General features: G+C 37.0%; 1 protein-coding gene across 1 annotated transcript in view; it reads right to left on the minus strand.

Annotated features, from left to right (window-relative positions):
• PGBD5 (piggyBac transposable element derived 5) overlaps positions 1-17432 on the minus strand; it is a 165297-nt gene that overhangs the window by 9793 nt on the left and 138072 nt on the right. Inside the window, exons 4-5 of the mRNA XM_051993628.1 lie at positions 16459-16639; positions 9148-9345 (exon numbers count right to left, since the gene is read on the minus strand). Of these exons, the coding sequence (XP_051849588.1) occupies positions 9148-9345; positions 16459-16639 (379 nt within the window). The remainder of the gene's footprint in view (positions 1-9147; positions 9346-16458; positions 16640-17432) is intronic.

Consider the following 17432-nt stretch of genomic DNA (forward strand, 5'->3'; position numbering starts at 1 on the left):
ATTTGATCTTTAATTTAAAATTTAAAACATTTTTATTTAAAGTTTTAAGCTCCACATTCTATCCCTCCCTCTCTCTGTTCCTTCCCTCCTCTCTGAAATGGTAAGCAATCAGAAGTTATGTATGTGCAATTATGTAAAATAATTCCATGTTAGTCATGTTGTATAAGAAGATTCAAGCAAAAGAAAAAAAATGAAAGAAAAAACGTGGGAAAAGAGTGCTTTTGTCTGTATTCAGTCAATATCAGTTCTTTTTCAGGAGGCAGATAGAATGCTTTTTATCCTTAGTTTCCTGGGATCATTGTATTGCTGAAAATAGTTAAATTATTCACAGTTCTTCATCTTACAATGTTCTCATTATTATGTACAGTATTCTCCTAATTCTGTTCATTTCGCTATTCATCAGTTCATGTAAGTCTTTCCAGATTTTCTGAAATCATTCTGCTTGTAATTTCTTACAGGATAATAATATTCCATTAAAGTCATATACCATAGTCTATTTAGTCATTCCTCAAATGATGGGCATCCCTTCAATTTCTGGATCACCACAAAAACAGCTGCTATAAATATTTTTGTACAAATGTGATCTTTAACGTTTAATTGGACAAGGGTTTAGGACTACTTTGGGGTTACATTTTGATAATTAAGGAGACACTATTTAAAAAAAAAATCACACAGTAAGAAGCCAGAAAATTGAAGTATTTTCATTTATCTTAATAGCTGTTTGTTAAAGGTCTTTTAAAGTTTCTCATGTTATTACCAGACTTTACACCCACACTACATTCTATCAGATTGACCTGCTCCCTGTTCCCCACACTCAGAATCCTACTTCTCATTTCTGCATTTGTCCAGGCTATCTCCCAATGCTATCTCCCTTATCTCTGCCTCTTAAGGATCTTTAGCTTCCTTTAAAGTGGAAGTCTCCTGCCAGTTCCTATGTCAAGTCCTCTGCGATCCATTAAATTGCTGCTGTTCTCTCTTCCTCAAAATACTTTATATTTACTTCTCTCTCAACGTGTTGTATTCTCCCAGTAGGTACAAGTTCCCAGAAGGCAGGGATTTAAAAATTCTTGTCTTTGTATCTCCAAAATCCAGATCAATAAATACTTTTTAAGTTTGTTAGGCTTGTCTCTCAATATTGTGCTTGAAAATTTTGTTGTTGTTCAGCCATTTTTGACTCTTTGTGACCCTATTTGGGATTTTCTTGGCAGAGATACTGGGGCCATTTGCCATTTCCTTTTTCAACTCATTTTACAGATGAGGAAACTGAGGCAAATAAGTTTAAGGGACTTGCTCTGGGTCACCCAGCTACTAAGTGTCTGAGGCCAGATTTCAAATCTGATTTCAGATCAGGTGCCACCTTCAGCTGCCCTTAAATATACACGGTCAAAATGAGAATGAGATTGGGAGCCCAGAGAATTTCAGTATAAATTTTCCTTTCTCAAGTGTCCTCTGCCTCATGAAGGGGACTGACACTTAGCCTCATTACTGAGATCTGGATGTACCCCCTCGGGTCAATGAAATGGAAGCTAATTAAGCTTAGCAGCTGTTTTATTGAAGCCAGCTCTACCAAAATTATGTCCTGTACCCTTTAATGGCCCATCCAGCCAGTTCTGCATCCCTACATCCCCCCGGGGTGTGAGGTTCTGTGTCTCCCACTCAATGTCCTTGAGGGCTGTGGTTGTTTTTTCGTTTTCATCATGGGGTGATGTCTTGGCTCATGTGTTAATTGGATTTAAATGAGTGCACAAAGTTGTCAGCCTCCCTCTCTCTCCCAGTCACTGAAGTCCAGTACCAAGACAAAAGTTTGGGATGACCCAGAAAGTTGAGTCATCTTGGATGACCCAAAATGGTGGATGACTTCAGTATCTTCCAAGCTCTGAGCTCTCCACAGAGCTGCCTCTGAGGCCCTTGGAATAATCTGATCTCATCCCCCCATTCTGCTAGGGGAAGTCTTCATACGCTCAGGACAGACACCCCCCCAATTCCCTGCTGGGTTTGCAGCCCACAGGTCACCCTCAGCCAGGTTGGGCCTGTCGGTCGGGAAAGTTTTACACCAGAGTGTGGGCCACTGGGCAGACTACAAGTTGGATGACCACCAAAAGTGGATGAGCAGCCTTGAAAAGGGCTCAGGAAACACAGAGATGCTGGTCTTCCCTGAGTAACCCAAAAGTAGACTTAAGAGCCAGCATTAGCAGGCTCTCTGGCCACGCACTCTCACTAGTCTCATAAATCTAGACTACTTACTCCTGGAACCCTACCCTCCCAATCAAAGAATTTTGGTAATCATGGCTCAATACTAGATTCAATAATGTATGTGCTTTCTTTGGTAACTTGGCCTGAATCTTTACCAATGGGTCCCACTCACATCTGGAATGGCTCTCTGGCGTTTCACAGAGAAATGCTTTGCATTCTCACTAGCCTCATAAATGTGTGAAGCTTAAATATACTGAAGCTTTGATGGCAGAACACTGGACTCAAAATGGGAACTAGAAACAAAGCAAAACATATTTTGCTCTAGATAGAATTTCTGTCATGAAATTCAACAGCAAAAAAAATGTTTTTTCCAGAAAACCTATAGATGCTCAACAGTACTGTCATGATTTCTTCTTCCTCTACCACCCCGAAACATTTTTCAAGTGGCAACTTGGCTGTTTAAATGTTCCAGGTCAGTTAGTTTATTTTCTATATTTAGCTTGAAATGTATTGAAATTTGAATTTTTCTCCGCATTTATGTATAATTGTGTGTGTAAGGAGATTCTAGGTATGGATGTGTGCTTCAAATTTATTCAATCAATTCCATTTAGCTTGGACTAATATTAAACTATTAATAATAATAGCTAATATTTATATAGTATTTATTCTGTGACAATATTACACATGCTAAGTGTTTTGCAAATATTATCTCATTTGATCCTGGCAACAAACATGGGAGATAGTTGCTTATTATCTCCACTTTACAGATGAAGAAACTGAGGCAAAAAGAAGTGAAGCATCTTGGTCAATCACACAACTACTAAGCATATTAAACTGGTTTTGAACTCAGATCTTCCTGACTCCAGGATTGGCATTCAACCCATTGGGCTTCCTAGCTACCTCTGAAAATAAGTTTTTAGTTCTGTTGGGACAAACTCACCTGGAAGCAATGTGAGCATTGGTCAGAGGTCAGGAACACAAAGAACAGAACAGTGTGAAATTAAAACTTATTGCTAAGAATTTGCCAAGGAAGATCACTTTAAATTGAAGATAAGTATATGTCTCTTAGTGTTTTTCTGTCTCTGTTGTTTCATTGGCTTTCCAGAAGCCTGAGTGGGATTTAGAAGGACTTTTCCTGGGTAGACTGGATCCAGCTCATAGCTGAGATAGAGAACCTCATCTTTCTCCCATTTATCACTTCTTACTGAGTGGGACAAAGAGTAATTTGGGTGGGAAAACACTGGCTTGGTGCAGAAGACTCAGATTCCTGCTTGATCACTAGCTAGTGAGGTGATCTGTGGCAAACCCTAAGGTTATATATCGTAGTAATATAATTTTAGGCAGAGAAGGTCCCTTAGATTTTATCTATCACATTTTTAGAGATGATGAAATAAATGGAAGCCCAAACTGGCAGACAGGCTCACACATGTCACAAAGACCCAAAATGGGGAAAGCTAGGATTTGAATCCACAGCTAGGTGGCTCATTGTGGATAGAGTGCTGGGCCTGGTGTCACAAAGAACCGAGTTTAATCTAACCTCAGACTGTGTAATCTGTGTAATCCTGAGCCAGTCATTTAACTTCTAATTGCTTTAATCCACTGGAGAAGAAAATGGCAAATTTCTCCATTATTTGCCAAGAAAACCCCATAGACAGCATTGGTATGTTATGATCTACAACAGGGATCCTCAAACTTTTTAAATAGGGGGCCAGTTCACTGTCCCTCAGACTGTTGGAGGGCTGGACTATAGTCAAAACAAAAATTTTGTCTTGTGGGCCTTTAAATAAAGAAACTTAATAGCCCTGGGTGAGGGGGATAAATGTCCTCAGCTGCTACATCTGGCCCATGGGCCGTAGTTTGAGGACCCCTAGTCTACAGGGTCACAAAGAACTGTGTACACTGAACAATTGAATAACAACAACCTCTAAATCCAAATTCAGCAATTTTTGCATTCTAATAAGTAATTTCCTTATCTTTTGTGGCATCTAGGTGTTATGGTAGAGAGCATGTTGAGCTGGGAGCTCAAATCTGACTTTATATGTTTGATCCTTCATTAGTCATTTCACTTTATTTATCTCAGTTTTCTCATCTGTAAAATGGAGATAACAAACACCCAGATCTCACAGTATTGTGAGAATAAAATGAGATAATTTTTTTTTCCTTCTCCAGCTCATTTTATTTTATTTTTTTTTAATATTTTATTTTATTCTATAATAACTTGATACTGACAGAACCCATGCCAGGGTAATTTTTTACAACATTATCTCTTGCACTCGCTTCTGTTCCAATTTTTCCCCTCCCTCCCTCCACCCCCTCCCCTAGATGGCAAACAGTCCTATATATGTTAGATATGTTGCAGTATATCCTAGATACAATATATGTTTGCAGAACCGAACAGTTCAATGAGATAATATTTTTAAGGCATTTAGCATGGTCCCTATTCATACTAAGTACTCTGTAAATATCATTATTGTTATTATTATTATTATTATAGTGCTGGAATAAGGAAAACCTGATTGTGAATCTTATTTCAAACACTAGTAATATGATCCTGGACAACTCACTTAACTTTCAATCTCATTTTCTTCATCTGTATAATGAAGATAATAATAGATACTATTATTAATCTAAGATACTATCTCCCTATCTCCCTAATCTATCCCCCAGAGTCGCTGTGAGATTCAAAATATATAAATTTGTACGGTATTTGAAAAGCACTCAGAAAATCTTAAAGCACAATATAAATATATTTTATTAACTCTGAAATTATTTGAATGGTCTAGACCCCAGCTTCTTATATTGTGGTTTGTGACCCCATAGGGGGTCTTATAAGTGAAGATGAGGGTCATGAAATTATGATTTATTATCAGTAAATGTTCAATTTGTAGATCTATTTTATATATCTATATATCCAGAATTGCAGAAAATTTTCTGGGCAAAAAGGAGTTATGAGTGGAAAAAATTTAAGAAGCTGTGGTCTGGATAACTTCTAAGATTTTTTGTGATGTAATACTCCATCTTTCTTGGAATATTGATTCCAACTTCTTAGGGGCAGCTAGATAGCTTAGGATAGAACACTGATTCTGGAATATGAAATCTGAGTTCAAATTTGACTTCAGATTCTAGCTATGTGAGAAGTCACTTTATCCCAATTGCCTCCAAAAAAAAATTAACGTTTCTTCCTCTTGGACCTTCTTAATTTGGGAGGGGGGGCATTTTTACCACATGATTTCACAGTTGTCCACCACAACAATTACTATGAACTTAGAGATTCCACTATGATTTTTCTTTCATTTAAATTTCAACTTAAAAACTGATCTCACCTGATCCTGCCCCATTTATTTTTAAATCTCTCTGAGTTCCTGCGCTGTGTCTTAGGACTCATTTCCTTCCTTGGTGTTCATAGCAACAGTGAGTTCCTTTTTTGTCTTCATTTGGTATACTTAGATCATGTGGCTTCTCTTATGCAGTTTCTATTTCTAGAGCTTTCCCTTAGGTTTTATTTATTTATTTTTGTTCAGGGTTTGTCAGGAAATAGCCTTCTCTCTTTCCTGGTCTATCTTTTAAATGTCTCTCCATTGAAAAAAAAATTCTGACCTGTTCACCTGAAGGCAACTTGGCTAACAATCTCTGGCTAGCCAGTGAGGAATTCCCATCTTCTGATACTCAAAGCATTTGTGATTGGATCTATTAAAGAAGATCACCGCCATTTATTTCTTTCAGAATCACAGATCTGAAGCTGGATGGGACCTCGGTGACAGTCCTGTCCTTTTGCAGAGGAGGAAAGTATCGGTCAGGTGGATGAAATGATTTGTCCAAAGTCCTACAAGTGACATGCATCAGATGCAGAATTGGAACTCAGATTCTTACTTTTACTCCAGAGCCATAGTTCCTGCTACTTTGTGGATGCGTCCTGGGGAGGAGCTTGATATGCAAGGAACTTAAAGGACTTGTTCAGAATCACACTGACAGGAGGTATCAGAGGTGATTTGAAGTCTTTGTAAATACAAGTCCCCCACTCTAGCCACTCCTGCCTCTGTGTACCCAAAGCACATCACAAACCCCAAGTGGAGTGAAGGATGAAAAACTCAAACAGTGAATTGTTTTTGTCTATACGCTACAAAACTGACAAGGCCATTTTTCTTCCTATTAAGTTGGTTAGTTTTTAGAATGAATAACCTGGTTGTTTTTGTCAAGGGACATGGTACAGTAGATAGAACACTGGACTCGGAATCAGGAAAATCTGAATTATTTCCTAGCTGGGTCAAGCAAGTCATTTAGCCTGTACAATGGGGATCCTAACAGCATCTGCCTCTCAGGATCATTGTGAAGATCGAATGAGATAAAATTTGTCACGTGCTTAGCATAGAACCTGACACGTAGTAGGTAGGTTTTTAATAAATGCTTATACTTTTCTTTTTTCCCTATTTTAGTGTACTACAGACTCAATCTACAACAGGAACATTACATAAAATAATGGGCTGGCTAGCAGCAAATTTGATCTTTTCACAGGAATGACTATGTCTCCAGCTAAGAATACTTTGCTGCAACTTTTTCATTTGGGTTCCTGCTGAAAATTAGTCACAGAGCTATTTCATGGTCATTCTTCTTGGCGTTTAATGAGATTTTGGATTTGGAATTTTATGACTCATAACCAACCATGCACACACACACATACAGGACTTTTTACCAGCATGAATTATTGCTTTATTAAGTCTATGTGTACCTCAGCACCAACCCTTAAACACATGAATCTGAGCATGTTTAAAACAAGCCATGAGCTTTTTTCTTCTTCCCACACTAATATTCTTGTTCCTAGCATGGGGTGGGGGCAGTATTTCTTTATTTTTTAGTCCTACTTTTCTATTTTTCTGGTTCCTTTACCTCAATATACCTAAAGAGAATCAAAATTCTCATTTTTGGTCTTTAAATTTGTATAACCACATTATCTTCATTTTTGACAACTACTTCTCTCACTGTCATGTTTAAATTTCAGACATCTCTGCTCCAAACTCCATAAACTTCTTGATCAAATAGATGTAGGATGCGCCATCATTCTTGGACACCCAAGCACTGAAGCTCCATGGGTAGTAGATTCATCCCATCACTCCCTCCATTAATTGGCCACATTTCTTCTAATTTCTGACTACTGCTCTTGAGGGTTGGTTCTACACTCCTTTCAATATTTTATTGGTAGAAAAGAAAGCATGTCACATTTGGAGTCAAAGGACTTGGGTTTGAATTTTGGCTCTGTAGCTTCCTATTTTGGAGAGACTTGGTAAGTCTCCTTGTCTACCCTGAATCCAGTTTTTACATTTGTAATATAAGGCAATTGGATTAGATGTTTTTGTACTCCCTGTGAGCTTTACTCTATGAACCTATAATAAAGCTTGGTTGGTACAGCTAACCTGGCACATTTTAGCTTCAGTGGTGAAAATCCTATTGTTCTGTAACTATCTTCAGTCAATAGTCATTATATTGCAAAACAATATACATTGCTATATTATGGCATATATATATATATGGCAAAACAATATACATATGCATATACCCACACATATATACAAAAGAAAAGCATTAACTCCCAACTAAAATTCCACCTTCCACTGGAAGCTTCTTCTAACTCCTCTTAATTTCAATATTTTTTCTTTTACTTATTTATCCCATATAAGATAAGCTTGTTATATATATATATGTATATATATACATATTATATATGTATGTATGTATGTATATATTTATATATATATATATTTCCATGTTTTGTTCCCCATCAGATTGTAAGCTCCTTGAGGACAGAGACCTCTGCCATGTCTGAAACATGGTAGATATATAATAATTATTGATGTATTATGTATGTTTTAAACCTAAACCTAGGTAAATATTCCTTGACAACATTTCTTGACCTATGTTAAGGTAGTAGACGCAGAATAAAAAAAGTAAAGCATTTTTATGTTATTGTTTAGTTGTGAATTACTCTTTAATTTGAGGTTTTCCCAGCAAAGATACTGAAGTGGTTTGTCATTTTCTGCACTAGCTCATTTTACAGATGAGAAAACTGAGGCAAACAGAGTTAAGTGCTTTGGCCAGCTAGTAAATATCTGAGGCCACATTTGAACTTAGGAACATTACATACTCTATCCATTGTACTAACCAGCTACCCCATGATACCTCACAAAAGTAAGCAATTTTGCATATGTTCTGTTCCTTTTCATTTTTCTGTTAAAATAGCTTCATAAAACTCAATCTACAGGAAGGCTAAAAAATCCACTTGGGCATGATTTTTCAAATGCTAAAGAAAAGCCAGTGGAGAAATGGTTTAAATTGGTTCTTAACCCAAAGCAGGTATTTACTTCTGAAGGTATAGGCCAGCAGAAGGTAGTGATTTTCTTTTTTTAAAATTAGGATAGAAAGGGGCAGTTAGGTGGTGCAGTGGATAGAGCACTAGCCCTGAAGTCAAGAGGACCTGAGTTCAAATTTGACTAGTTGTGTGACCCTGGGCAAGTCACTTAACCCCAATTGCCTCGGCAAAATAAAATAAAACAAAACAAAATAAAATTACAATAGACCATCACAGATTCCAAGATGTTGAAGGGATCACAGCAATGTGTCATTTTGTGATTCCTAGTGAAACATGGCAATTTTAATGAAAACTATTAATACACCTGGAAAAATACCATCATCCTCTCCTTTCTTGGAAGTTTAAAAGGTAGCATAGAGAGAATGGGTTCTGTCCTTTCAGCAAGAGCCTTCTAAACCACCAAAATTTGATATTTCCATCAATTAGCGAGAGAATTATGGTTCTTGAACCCTAAACTTAGAGACCATGAACCTACACCTCCTACAAAAGCCTTTAAATTCATTTTGTCCAGAGTGGGTCCTCAAATCACTCTCCATTTCTTCCACGCAGCAGCTACTTCAGTTAAGGAGAGTGAGATGATTTATCCCCCTTACCTTGTTGAACTGGTGAATAGGCATTTGTCAGGAAGCGGAAGGGCCCTTTGTTGTACCAGCAGATCAGAGACATATTTCCTTTCACCTTTATTCGGTACTGCCCTCGGACCTGGGGGACATCCGAATTATTCAGCATAGACAGAGGTAGGCCAGTGCAGTCACTTTTTCGGGAACTCAGCAGTCCACAACAATAAATCTCTGTAGACGGGAAGAAAAATAATTGTAAAATATATACCTATTACATACATTATGACTCATCTAAGACCAATTAGCTAAAATATGGCAAAACCAGAATTTGAATCTAGATTCAATTATAATTTTGTATTTTTTGTAATTGCAATTTTAGACAGGGAGGTGACACAGTGAATAGAACGCTGTGGCTGCAATCAAGAAGATCTGGATTCAAATCCAGCCTCAGATATTTCCTTCCTGTTTGACTCTGGAAAGATTATTTAACTTCCATCTGCCTCAGTTTCTTCAGCTATAAATGTGGATCTTAATAGCATCTACCTCCCAGGTGTTTGTGAGGAACATAGGAGTAAAGTACTTAATGTTTTGTCTACCTTTGAATCCAAGGTCAGTGAATTGCCCATATCATTGCTTAATTAGCTTAATTAGCACAGAGCTAACACATAGCAAGTGCTTAATCAATGCTTAATTCCTTTCACTTCTTTATGAATATTAATCTAAATGATTCAGTGCTTTTCTCTTATAGGAAATAGTGAGCCACTGATGGTTTTTTTAACCTAAAAAGGAAGAGGTTGCGCATTTCAGGATGTGCAAATCATTATTTTTAGGCAGATTAAATAAATCTGGAAATAGCATATAAGGTGGACTACAGAGAGAAAAGAGTAGAGGTAGGTAGATAGGTTAGGAGGCTAATACAATAGCTGTGTAGAATGAAACTACTTTGAAAGCAACAGGTGTTTTGTTTCTATCTTTGAATCCCTTGACCTAGCTCAGTGCATCATATATATAGGTGCTCAATAAATGTTTATTGAGCTGAATTCAAGTATTAATGATGGGAGGGTGGGGGGCTTGACCAGGGTGATAGCAATGGAAATGGCAAGAAAAAAACCACATGATTGGATGTGGAGAAAAAAAGGGTAATGGATAATATTAAGATGTCTACTGGAAATAGAATTTTTTTATTCTTTAAAATTTTTATAAATTACATATACGTATTTCTAAAATATATTTTCATATGAAGTCATATTGGGAGAAAAAAATCAGAACAAAAGGTAAAAACCACAAGAAAGAAAAAAACAAAGAAAAAAAGAGGGAAAACAGTATGTCTCAATCTGCATTCAGTCTCCATAGAGCTCTCTTTGGATGCAGATGGCATTTTCTACCCAAGTCTATTGGAATTGCTGAGGCGTCCTCAGTCTATCTTGGTTGATCATCACACAATTTTGCTGTTGCTGTATACAATGATCTCCTAGTTCTACTTGCTTCACTCAGCACCAGTTCATGTCTTTTAGGCTTTTCTGAAATCATTCTGTTCATAATTTCTTATAGAACAATAATATTCCCTTACTTTCACATGCCACAATTTATTCAGCCATTCTCCAGCTGGCTCTGAGGAGTTCCAGACTCCAGCTCCATAGCTATTATACCAGATTGACTAATTTTAACAAGAAGAAATTAGGCAAAAATTTGAGATGGAGTATAATTAAAGTCGAATGAATGAGTCTAGAATCCTGAGAAAATGCTGGGTCCATTCATAGAAATAACGAAGTCCAATGGGCAGGGGTTCTTGGGAAACTTTACGAGATCCCTTTTAGATATGAGGAGTTTGATGTAACAAGGGAATACAAATAAATAATTATGAGAGAAATGGGCTCCCTGCTAAAAATTAACTTAAAGTTGACAAGTATTATTAAGAATTTCCTTAAATAATTAGAACAAAGAAACAGTGGAATAAGAAGCTAAGATTGCACAGACTGCATATCAGTCACTTGTTGTATCAGTCAGTACAAGTTCTTTCATCTTATGCATATCACTTTATCTCTAGCACCCAACACTTGAGAGACAGTGAGAATACCAATTTGTCATGGAAAGACTAGTATCAAATACAATTGCTAAAAAACTGAAGTTATATTCTTAAGACAAGTTTCTAGATTCTATCTTTTCCTCCACAACTTCTACTCTTGGACTTTAGATTGGCCTACCGTTAGAATTTGGGGAAAGTTTTCACTTGTCTCAAATGAGATAATAATCATAAAGCACTTAGCATAGTACCTGGCACACAATAAGTGCTATGTAAATGTTAACTGTTTTATTATCATATCCCTATTTTCTCCTTAGGTTACTCAAGACTGACTCATCATTTGAGGGACATTAGTGGATAGGTCAATAACTTAAAAAATAAAAAGCTATATAAAAAACAACCCACTCAGGAATCTTTCTTTCCTCCAACTATTTTTGAGGCCAAAAAAGGAGGTTTTCTTCCCAAAAAAATTCTTATTCTAATAAGTGCCCCCACATTGCACCACCAAGCTTCTCAGATATGGTAGGCGTTTGATAAAAGCAGAGAAAGAGATATGAATGAACCTGTTTGCTAAAAGTAAAAGTGAATGAGTGCTTAATCATTGTTCAAACCTCTTCAGCTGCTCTTACCACGCCTCCAAGAGTGGGAATGAATTTAGGATGCACCCTTATATATAACAGCAGCCAGAGCAATTTACCCAAAATAATTTTTCCTCCCCCTTTAGTAGAAAAATATCTGTTAAAAGAGAATGAATAAATGATATCAGTTAAAATCCTGTTGTTGATTTTTTTTTTGTTTTAATTATTTACAACATCCAGGACATGAAAGTATTATTTTTCTCTACTAAGGAATGTTTCCCTTTCTGATGCTTGCATATATTACAAAGCTAGGAGCCATTTGAAAAATGTTCAAACATGATAGAACTAGGGTTCATGCTTATGTTATAGGAAAGGCAAAAAGCCAAGCTGTGTCATGTCTATGTTACTTTATGTGGATAAGGATAGATGTGTATACAAGTTGGCTCATTCTGTTTTAAAAGAGTGCTGTTTTGAACTGGTGCTGAGTGAAACAAGCAGGGCCAGGAGATCATTATATGCTTCAACAACAATACTATATGATGATCAATTCTGATGGACTTGGCTCTCTTCAGCAATGAGATGAACCAAATCAGTTCCAATGGAACAGTAATGAACTGAACCAGCTACGCCCAGCGAAAGAACTCTGGGAGATGACTAAGAACCACTACACTGAATTCCCAATCCCTATATTTTTGCCTGCCTGCATTTTTGATTTCCTTCACATAATTGTACACTATTTCAGAGTCCGCCTCTTTTTGTACAGCAAAATAACTGTTTGGTCATGGATACTTATTGTGTATCTAATTTATACTTTAACATATTTAACATCTACTGGTCGTCCTGCCATCTCGGGGAGGAGGTGGGGGTAAGGAGGGGAAAAATTGGAACAAAAAGTCTGGCAACTATCAATGCTATAAAATTACCCATACATATAACTTGTAAATAAAAAGCTATTAAAAAAAAAAAAAAAGAGTGCTGTTTGTACCTCAGCAAGAACAAAACTTCCAGGTACACATTCTTCTCTCACACAGAGGTGGTACATCTAATTGACAGTTATATGATTTCTCAATAAAAGACCAAACAGTCTCAGAAGCTTCCCTAAAGATGCCTGAAATATTCTTATCTATTTTGCAGCCTTCTCTTAGAAACATCAGATTTTAAAATCTTATCATTTGGTTTAAGAGGGAAACCTTATGCACCCCACTTAAACCACTGAAATTAGACTACAGGACCATCACTTTAGAGCTTAGAAGTCATCTTGTCTGACTGTGGAAGCAATCTGGAATAGTAGAAAGAACATTGGCTCAAGAGTCAGAGGAGCCGAGTGAAAATCTCAATCCTGAAGCTCTCTACCAGGGTGACTTTAGACATGTAATTTCTCTTCATGAGATCTCAGTTTCAGCATCTGTAAAAATGGGGTGATCAGATTAGATGGCCTCTGAATCTCTCATTTTACAGATAAGGAAACATCGGCCCAAGACTTCTAAATGGTCTTCTAAGCACCTTCTAATTCTAAATCAATGTTTATTGTTCAATCTTTTTGTCAGTTGTATCAGACTGCTCATGATCCCATTTTCTTGACAAAAAAAAAAAATACTGGAGTAGTTTACCATTTTCATCTCCAGCTCATTTATAGATGAGGAAACTGAGGCAAACAGGTGAAATGACTTGTCCGGCTAATAAGTGTCTAAGGTCAGATTTGAACTCAGAAAGTTGAGACTTCCTGACTGAAGGTCTGGCACTTTTCCCATTGAGCCACCTAGCTGCCCAAATGGATGATCCTATAGTCCTGTTAATTTATTTCACATAGGTCATAAATAGTAAAAACCAGGATTCAAACTTATATCATTTGACCTCAAATCCAATATTCTTTCTACTAAAACTTTTGAGAAATACTGACCACATGTCACTCATGACAATGGCTGAGGGGAGAGAGAATTCTATTGGGGCATCAGGAACCACTTAGCGTGCCTTTTGGATTACTGAGTAAATCAAGAATGCAAACTTGACTCAAAATTCCCACAATCCTCATGCAGATTTCTTACTTCCTTCCCTTCCTAGTACCAGGACAAGTGCAACATAAGCCCTCCAGAAGATCGGTGGCTGCACTACTGTTTCAGTACAATCATTTGCATCCATGGTAGCTTTGCTTTTGAAATTGGCTCATATGACTATTTTATGACTATCCTATAGAACATGACATTTTCATAACATCTCAATTTGATCTTTTCTGCAAGGAGCCTGAAAACAAATCACATATCCAACTAACAAGAAGGTAAAAAAATTTAGTATTTGGCTCCCAAACTACAGTGAAAACTAGTAAAAGAAAATAGGAGGTAATCAGAGGGAAGACAGCTTTATCATTAAGAAAAAAACACAATACTTTCAGATAATCTATATTTGTGTTAGTGAAGGAAGTATATAATATAGATTTCTTCCATGAAACTGCTCCTACTCCAATATCTCATCTTGCCCTGGACTTCAAAGCCTATCTATGGCAGTTGATTGCTGGTCCTCTTAGGTCTTATCAAGTTAGAAAAGCTTTGATAAAAGTTCTAGCAAATAATTGTTTTTCACAAAGAGCCCTTGATCTGCTAGACTAATGAGTAAAGACCCTAAGTTTAAACCATAGATCTTCTCCTTAGTACCTGTGAGATCTTGATCACATTTTTCAACTTTTCTGGGGGTCAGTCACTTCATTTGTAAAATAAGGGAGTTGGATCAGACGAAGGGTTGCTACCATTTTTTGTGTGTGTCATGGACCCCTTTGGAGGTCTTGTGAAGCCTGAGGAGGCCTTCTTGGAATGATGCTTTTAAAACTGTATTGAGTAAAATCCATAGGATTATACAGGAGACTAAGTAAAATACAGTTATCAAAATACAAGGCATCCCAAAAGTCTTAGTGCAATCTAGAAGCTTTAATAGCTTAAAACCAAACTTTTGGGATACCTCGTGTACAAAAAAAGTTATGTGACCCACAAGATGAGAACCTCTAAATTAACTGATATCTAAAGTCCCTTCCAGCCACAAGTCTATGTTTTTTAATCTACAATCCTATGTTGACAAGGACCAGCCTACTAAGACCTACTGACACAACATTATCTTGGCATCCAGATAATGAATTCTATGTGATTACTGCAACTTATGGATTATCTAATAAAATAGCAAGAGGTTGCCATCTGTGTCAAGTATCTGCATTGATGAAATAACAGATTTTTGAAGAACTGACAAAAGTAATATAAAATTGGAAACTAACTCCTGCAAAGAGGGTTGGAAAACAGCAAAGGGGAAGGAAAAACTCTGGATTAAGAAAAACCTTGGATTCAGATCTCACTTCTCCATAAGTGACCTTAAGCAAATCATTGTAGGTGCCTCAATTTCCTCAGATCTAATAAGGAAATAATACTTATACTACCTACTTCAGAGGGTTGAGAGAGTGCTTTATAAATGCATAGTGCTAGATCAAAGTGGGATTAAAAGAAACCTAATTGCTGATCTCCTCACATTTTAAGCATATTTTCTATATGGGCAGGGAGTGCCTGCTACTTTTATTCACCTCCCAAGGAAAAAGCGATACTCTTTTCATTCAGTTTCTAAACCAGGTGGATGTTTTCAAAGGAAAGATCATTAGCATAGATTAACTCAGAATTCCCAAACTCTTCCCTTTTTAAATCCCTCTGAAAATTCTGTGTAGTTTCTTTTGCTCTTTGCACTCCCCAAACAACTGCCTTCCAATGCCCTTCTATTGAAGTTGTAATTTGTGTGAAATTCTGCATGACTGAATAATTTGGGGTTTACAATTTCAGTTCTCTAGAAAATCTTAATGATTCCTTCCCAGTCATTGTTTCTGGGGAAGTAACATGGGATAATAGATAATCACTGTAGGTTTCAGTAAATCCTGCTTCTGATATACACTGATTAGGTGACTCTAGATTAATCACTTATTCTAATCACTAATGTGCTAATCAACTCTCTAAGACTATGGATTGTAAAGAATATGGAGACCTGTAGTGATAGGGTGAGTCTCCTCGCTCTGCTAGACTTTATAGCAATGAAATCATGGACCAAGTTCTTGCTCTAATCTATCCTTATTCCTATTATGTCTGTTATTCTAGTAGCTGCTGTGGAATAAGTGAAGATTCCTTGGACTGTTATGGAATGAACCAGTTGTATACTAAAATGTGAGATCAATTTTAAAATATCATCAGATTTCCCAGCTGTTCATGGAGCTCCTTGCTCTCCCCAACCCCCAAGTGCCTTTTCTCATCCACTGCAACAATGCAGAAGAGCCCCCATTTCCCTGAACTTTTATGAAGACAGTTTCATTGTTCTCTGAGCTAAACTTCATTCTTCTGTGTAGTAAAATGAAGTTTTCTATGTTTGAAAGGATCAGATTGGTGGAAGCTCATGGGCTTTTGCCCAAAGACTAACTAAATTACTGTAATTATATATAAAAAAAGACAAAAGACAAAAAAAAAATCAACAATAACCAATTATTCCTAGAGGATAATTCTTTGGTGGTCAGTTGCCAAGAATAGAACACATATGGAGAAATGGCACCAAAACCTTGGGTAGAACTGATTATCCATATGATCTTGAGAGCAGCTTCTGATACTAAAATTTTATCACATTGGGGCATTTGTACTCCAACCAGGTCTCTTCCCAGAGATTTCACTTTGTAATTCCTAAGCAATTGCTCTCAGGGCAAATTCATACCAGGAGCAGGACCACGCTACCACAAACCTTGTTTCTCAAACTCTTCGAACAGGGGCAAGCTGGTGATGCTGGGTCCTGTGAAGATGATGTAGTTTTTGCCTGTTGCATTTCGACAAAGGCTCTTGGCCACCATGCTGTGGAGTTGGGGCTTATTCTTCAGAGTATCCAATCCATCTGCACCTCCGCCTTCCTTCAGGTGCACATAAATCTTTAAGAGAAGAAACACCAAAAAGAGAGAGAGAGAAAGAGAGAGAGATAAATCTAGCTTAATCACAACAGCCTACAAGAGTGATTAGGTGACAAGAAGCCTGGGTTTCTGGTTCTGAATCCATTGCCAAGTGAATTATGATCTTGGGTAAGTTATCCCCTGAGACTTCGTTTCCTCCTCTCCTCACCATCTCCTGGCATTTCTCATGTAGGTATGCTATCAATAAAAAACTGATCTCATAGACAGCCAGGACTTCAGACCACTACTCAGCCCAGGAAGTTTATGGGTATACTTCTTCACTTTAGAAAGACTCAGATAAAGCTAGAGTTAAAGAATTAATCTACATCATAGTAATTTCCAGATTAATCAGAGTATAGCCAATATTACTTATGGGAGACCTCATTAAGGAAAGAGCCTCTTACATAAGAAATTCTGTGGAGATTTTCAGACAACTTAACAATTTTGCATTCTGAAGGAAAGAAATCAAATAAGGATCTTATATAAGATGAATGGGTATGGGCAAAGGTAAGAGATTAATGAAGGTATGCAAGTGGACAAGATAATGGAGGCACACAAAGTGCCATCATTGAGTCATAACATGTGGAGGGTGTATTATTAGGATGTTCTGAAAAAAATGTAAAGCACTTATAAATTATTGATTATAGCAAGTAGGATACTTCTATTGTCCTGAAGAAGGCAAGGTTTCCCATGGGAAAGTCCGTTTCTACGGTCTTTCAAGACAGAACCATCTCATTTCCACCTACCTAATTAATTAGAACAAGGTCAAACCTCT

The sequence above is a fragment of the Antechinus flavipes genome, chromosome 4 (assembly GCF_016432865.1).
Source record: "Antechinus flavipes isolate AdamAnt ecotype Samford, QLD, Australia chromosome 4, AdamAnt_v2, whole genome shotgun sequence".
NCBI classification, from domain to species: domain Eukaryota; kingdom Metazoa; phylum Chordata; class Mammalia; order Dasyuromorphia; family Dasyuridae; genus Antechinus; species Antechinus flavipes.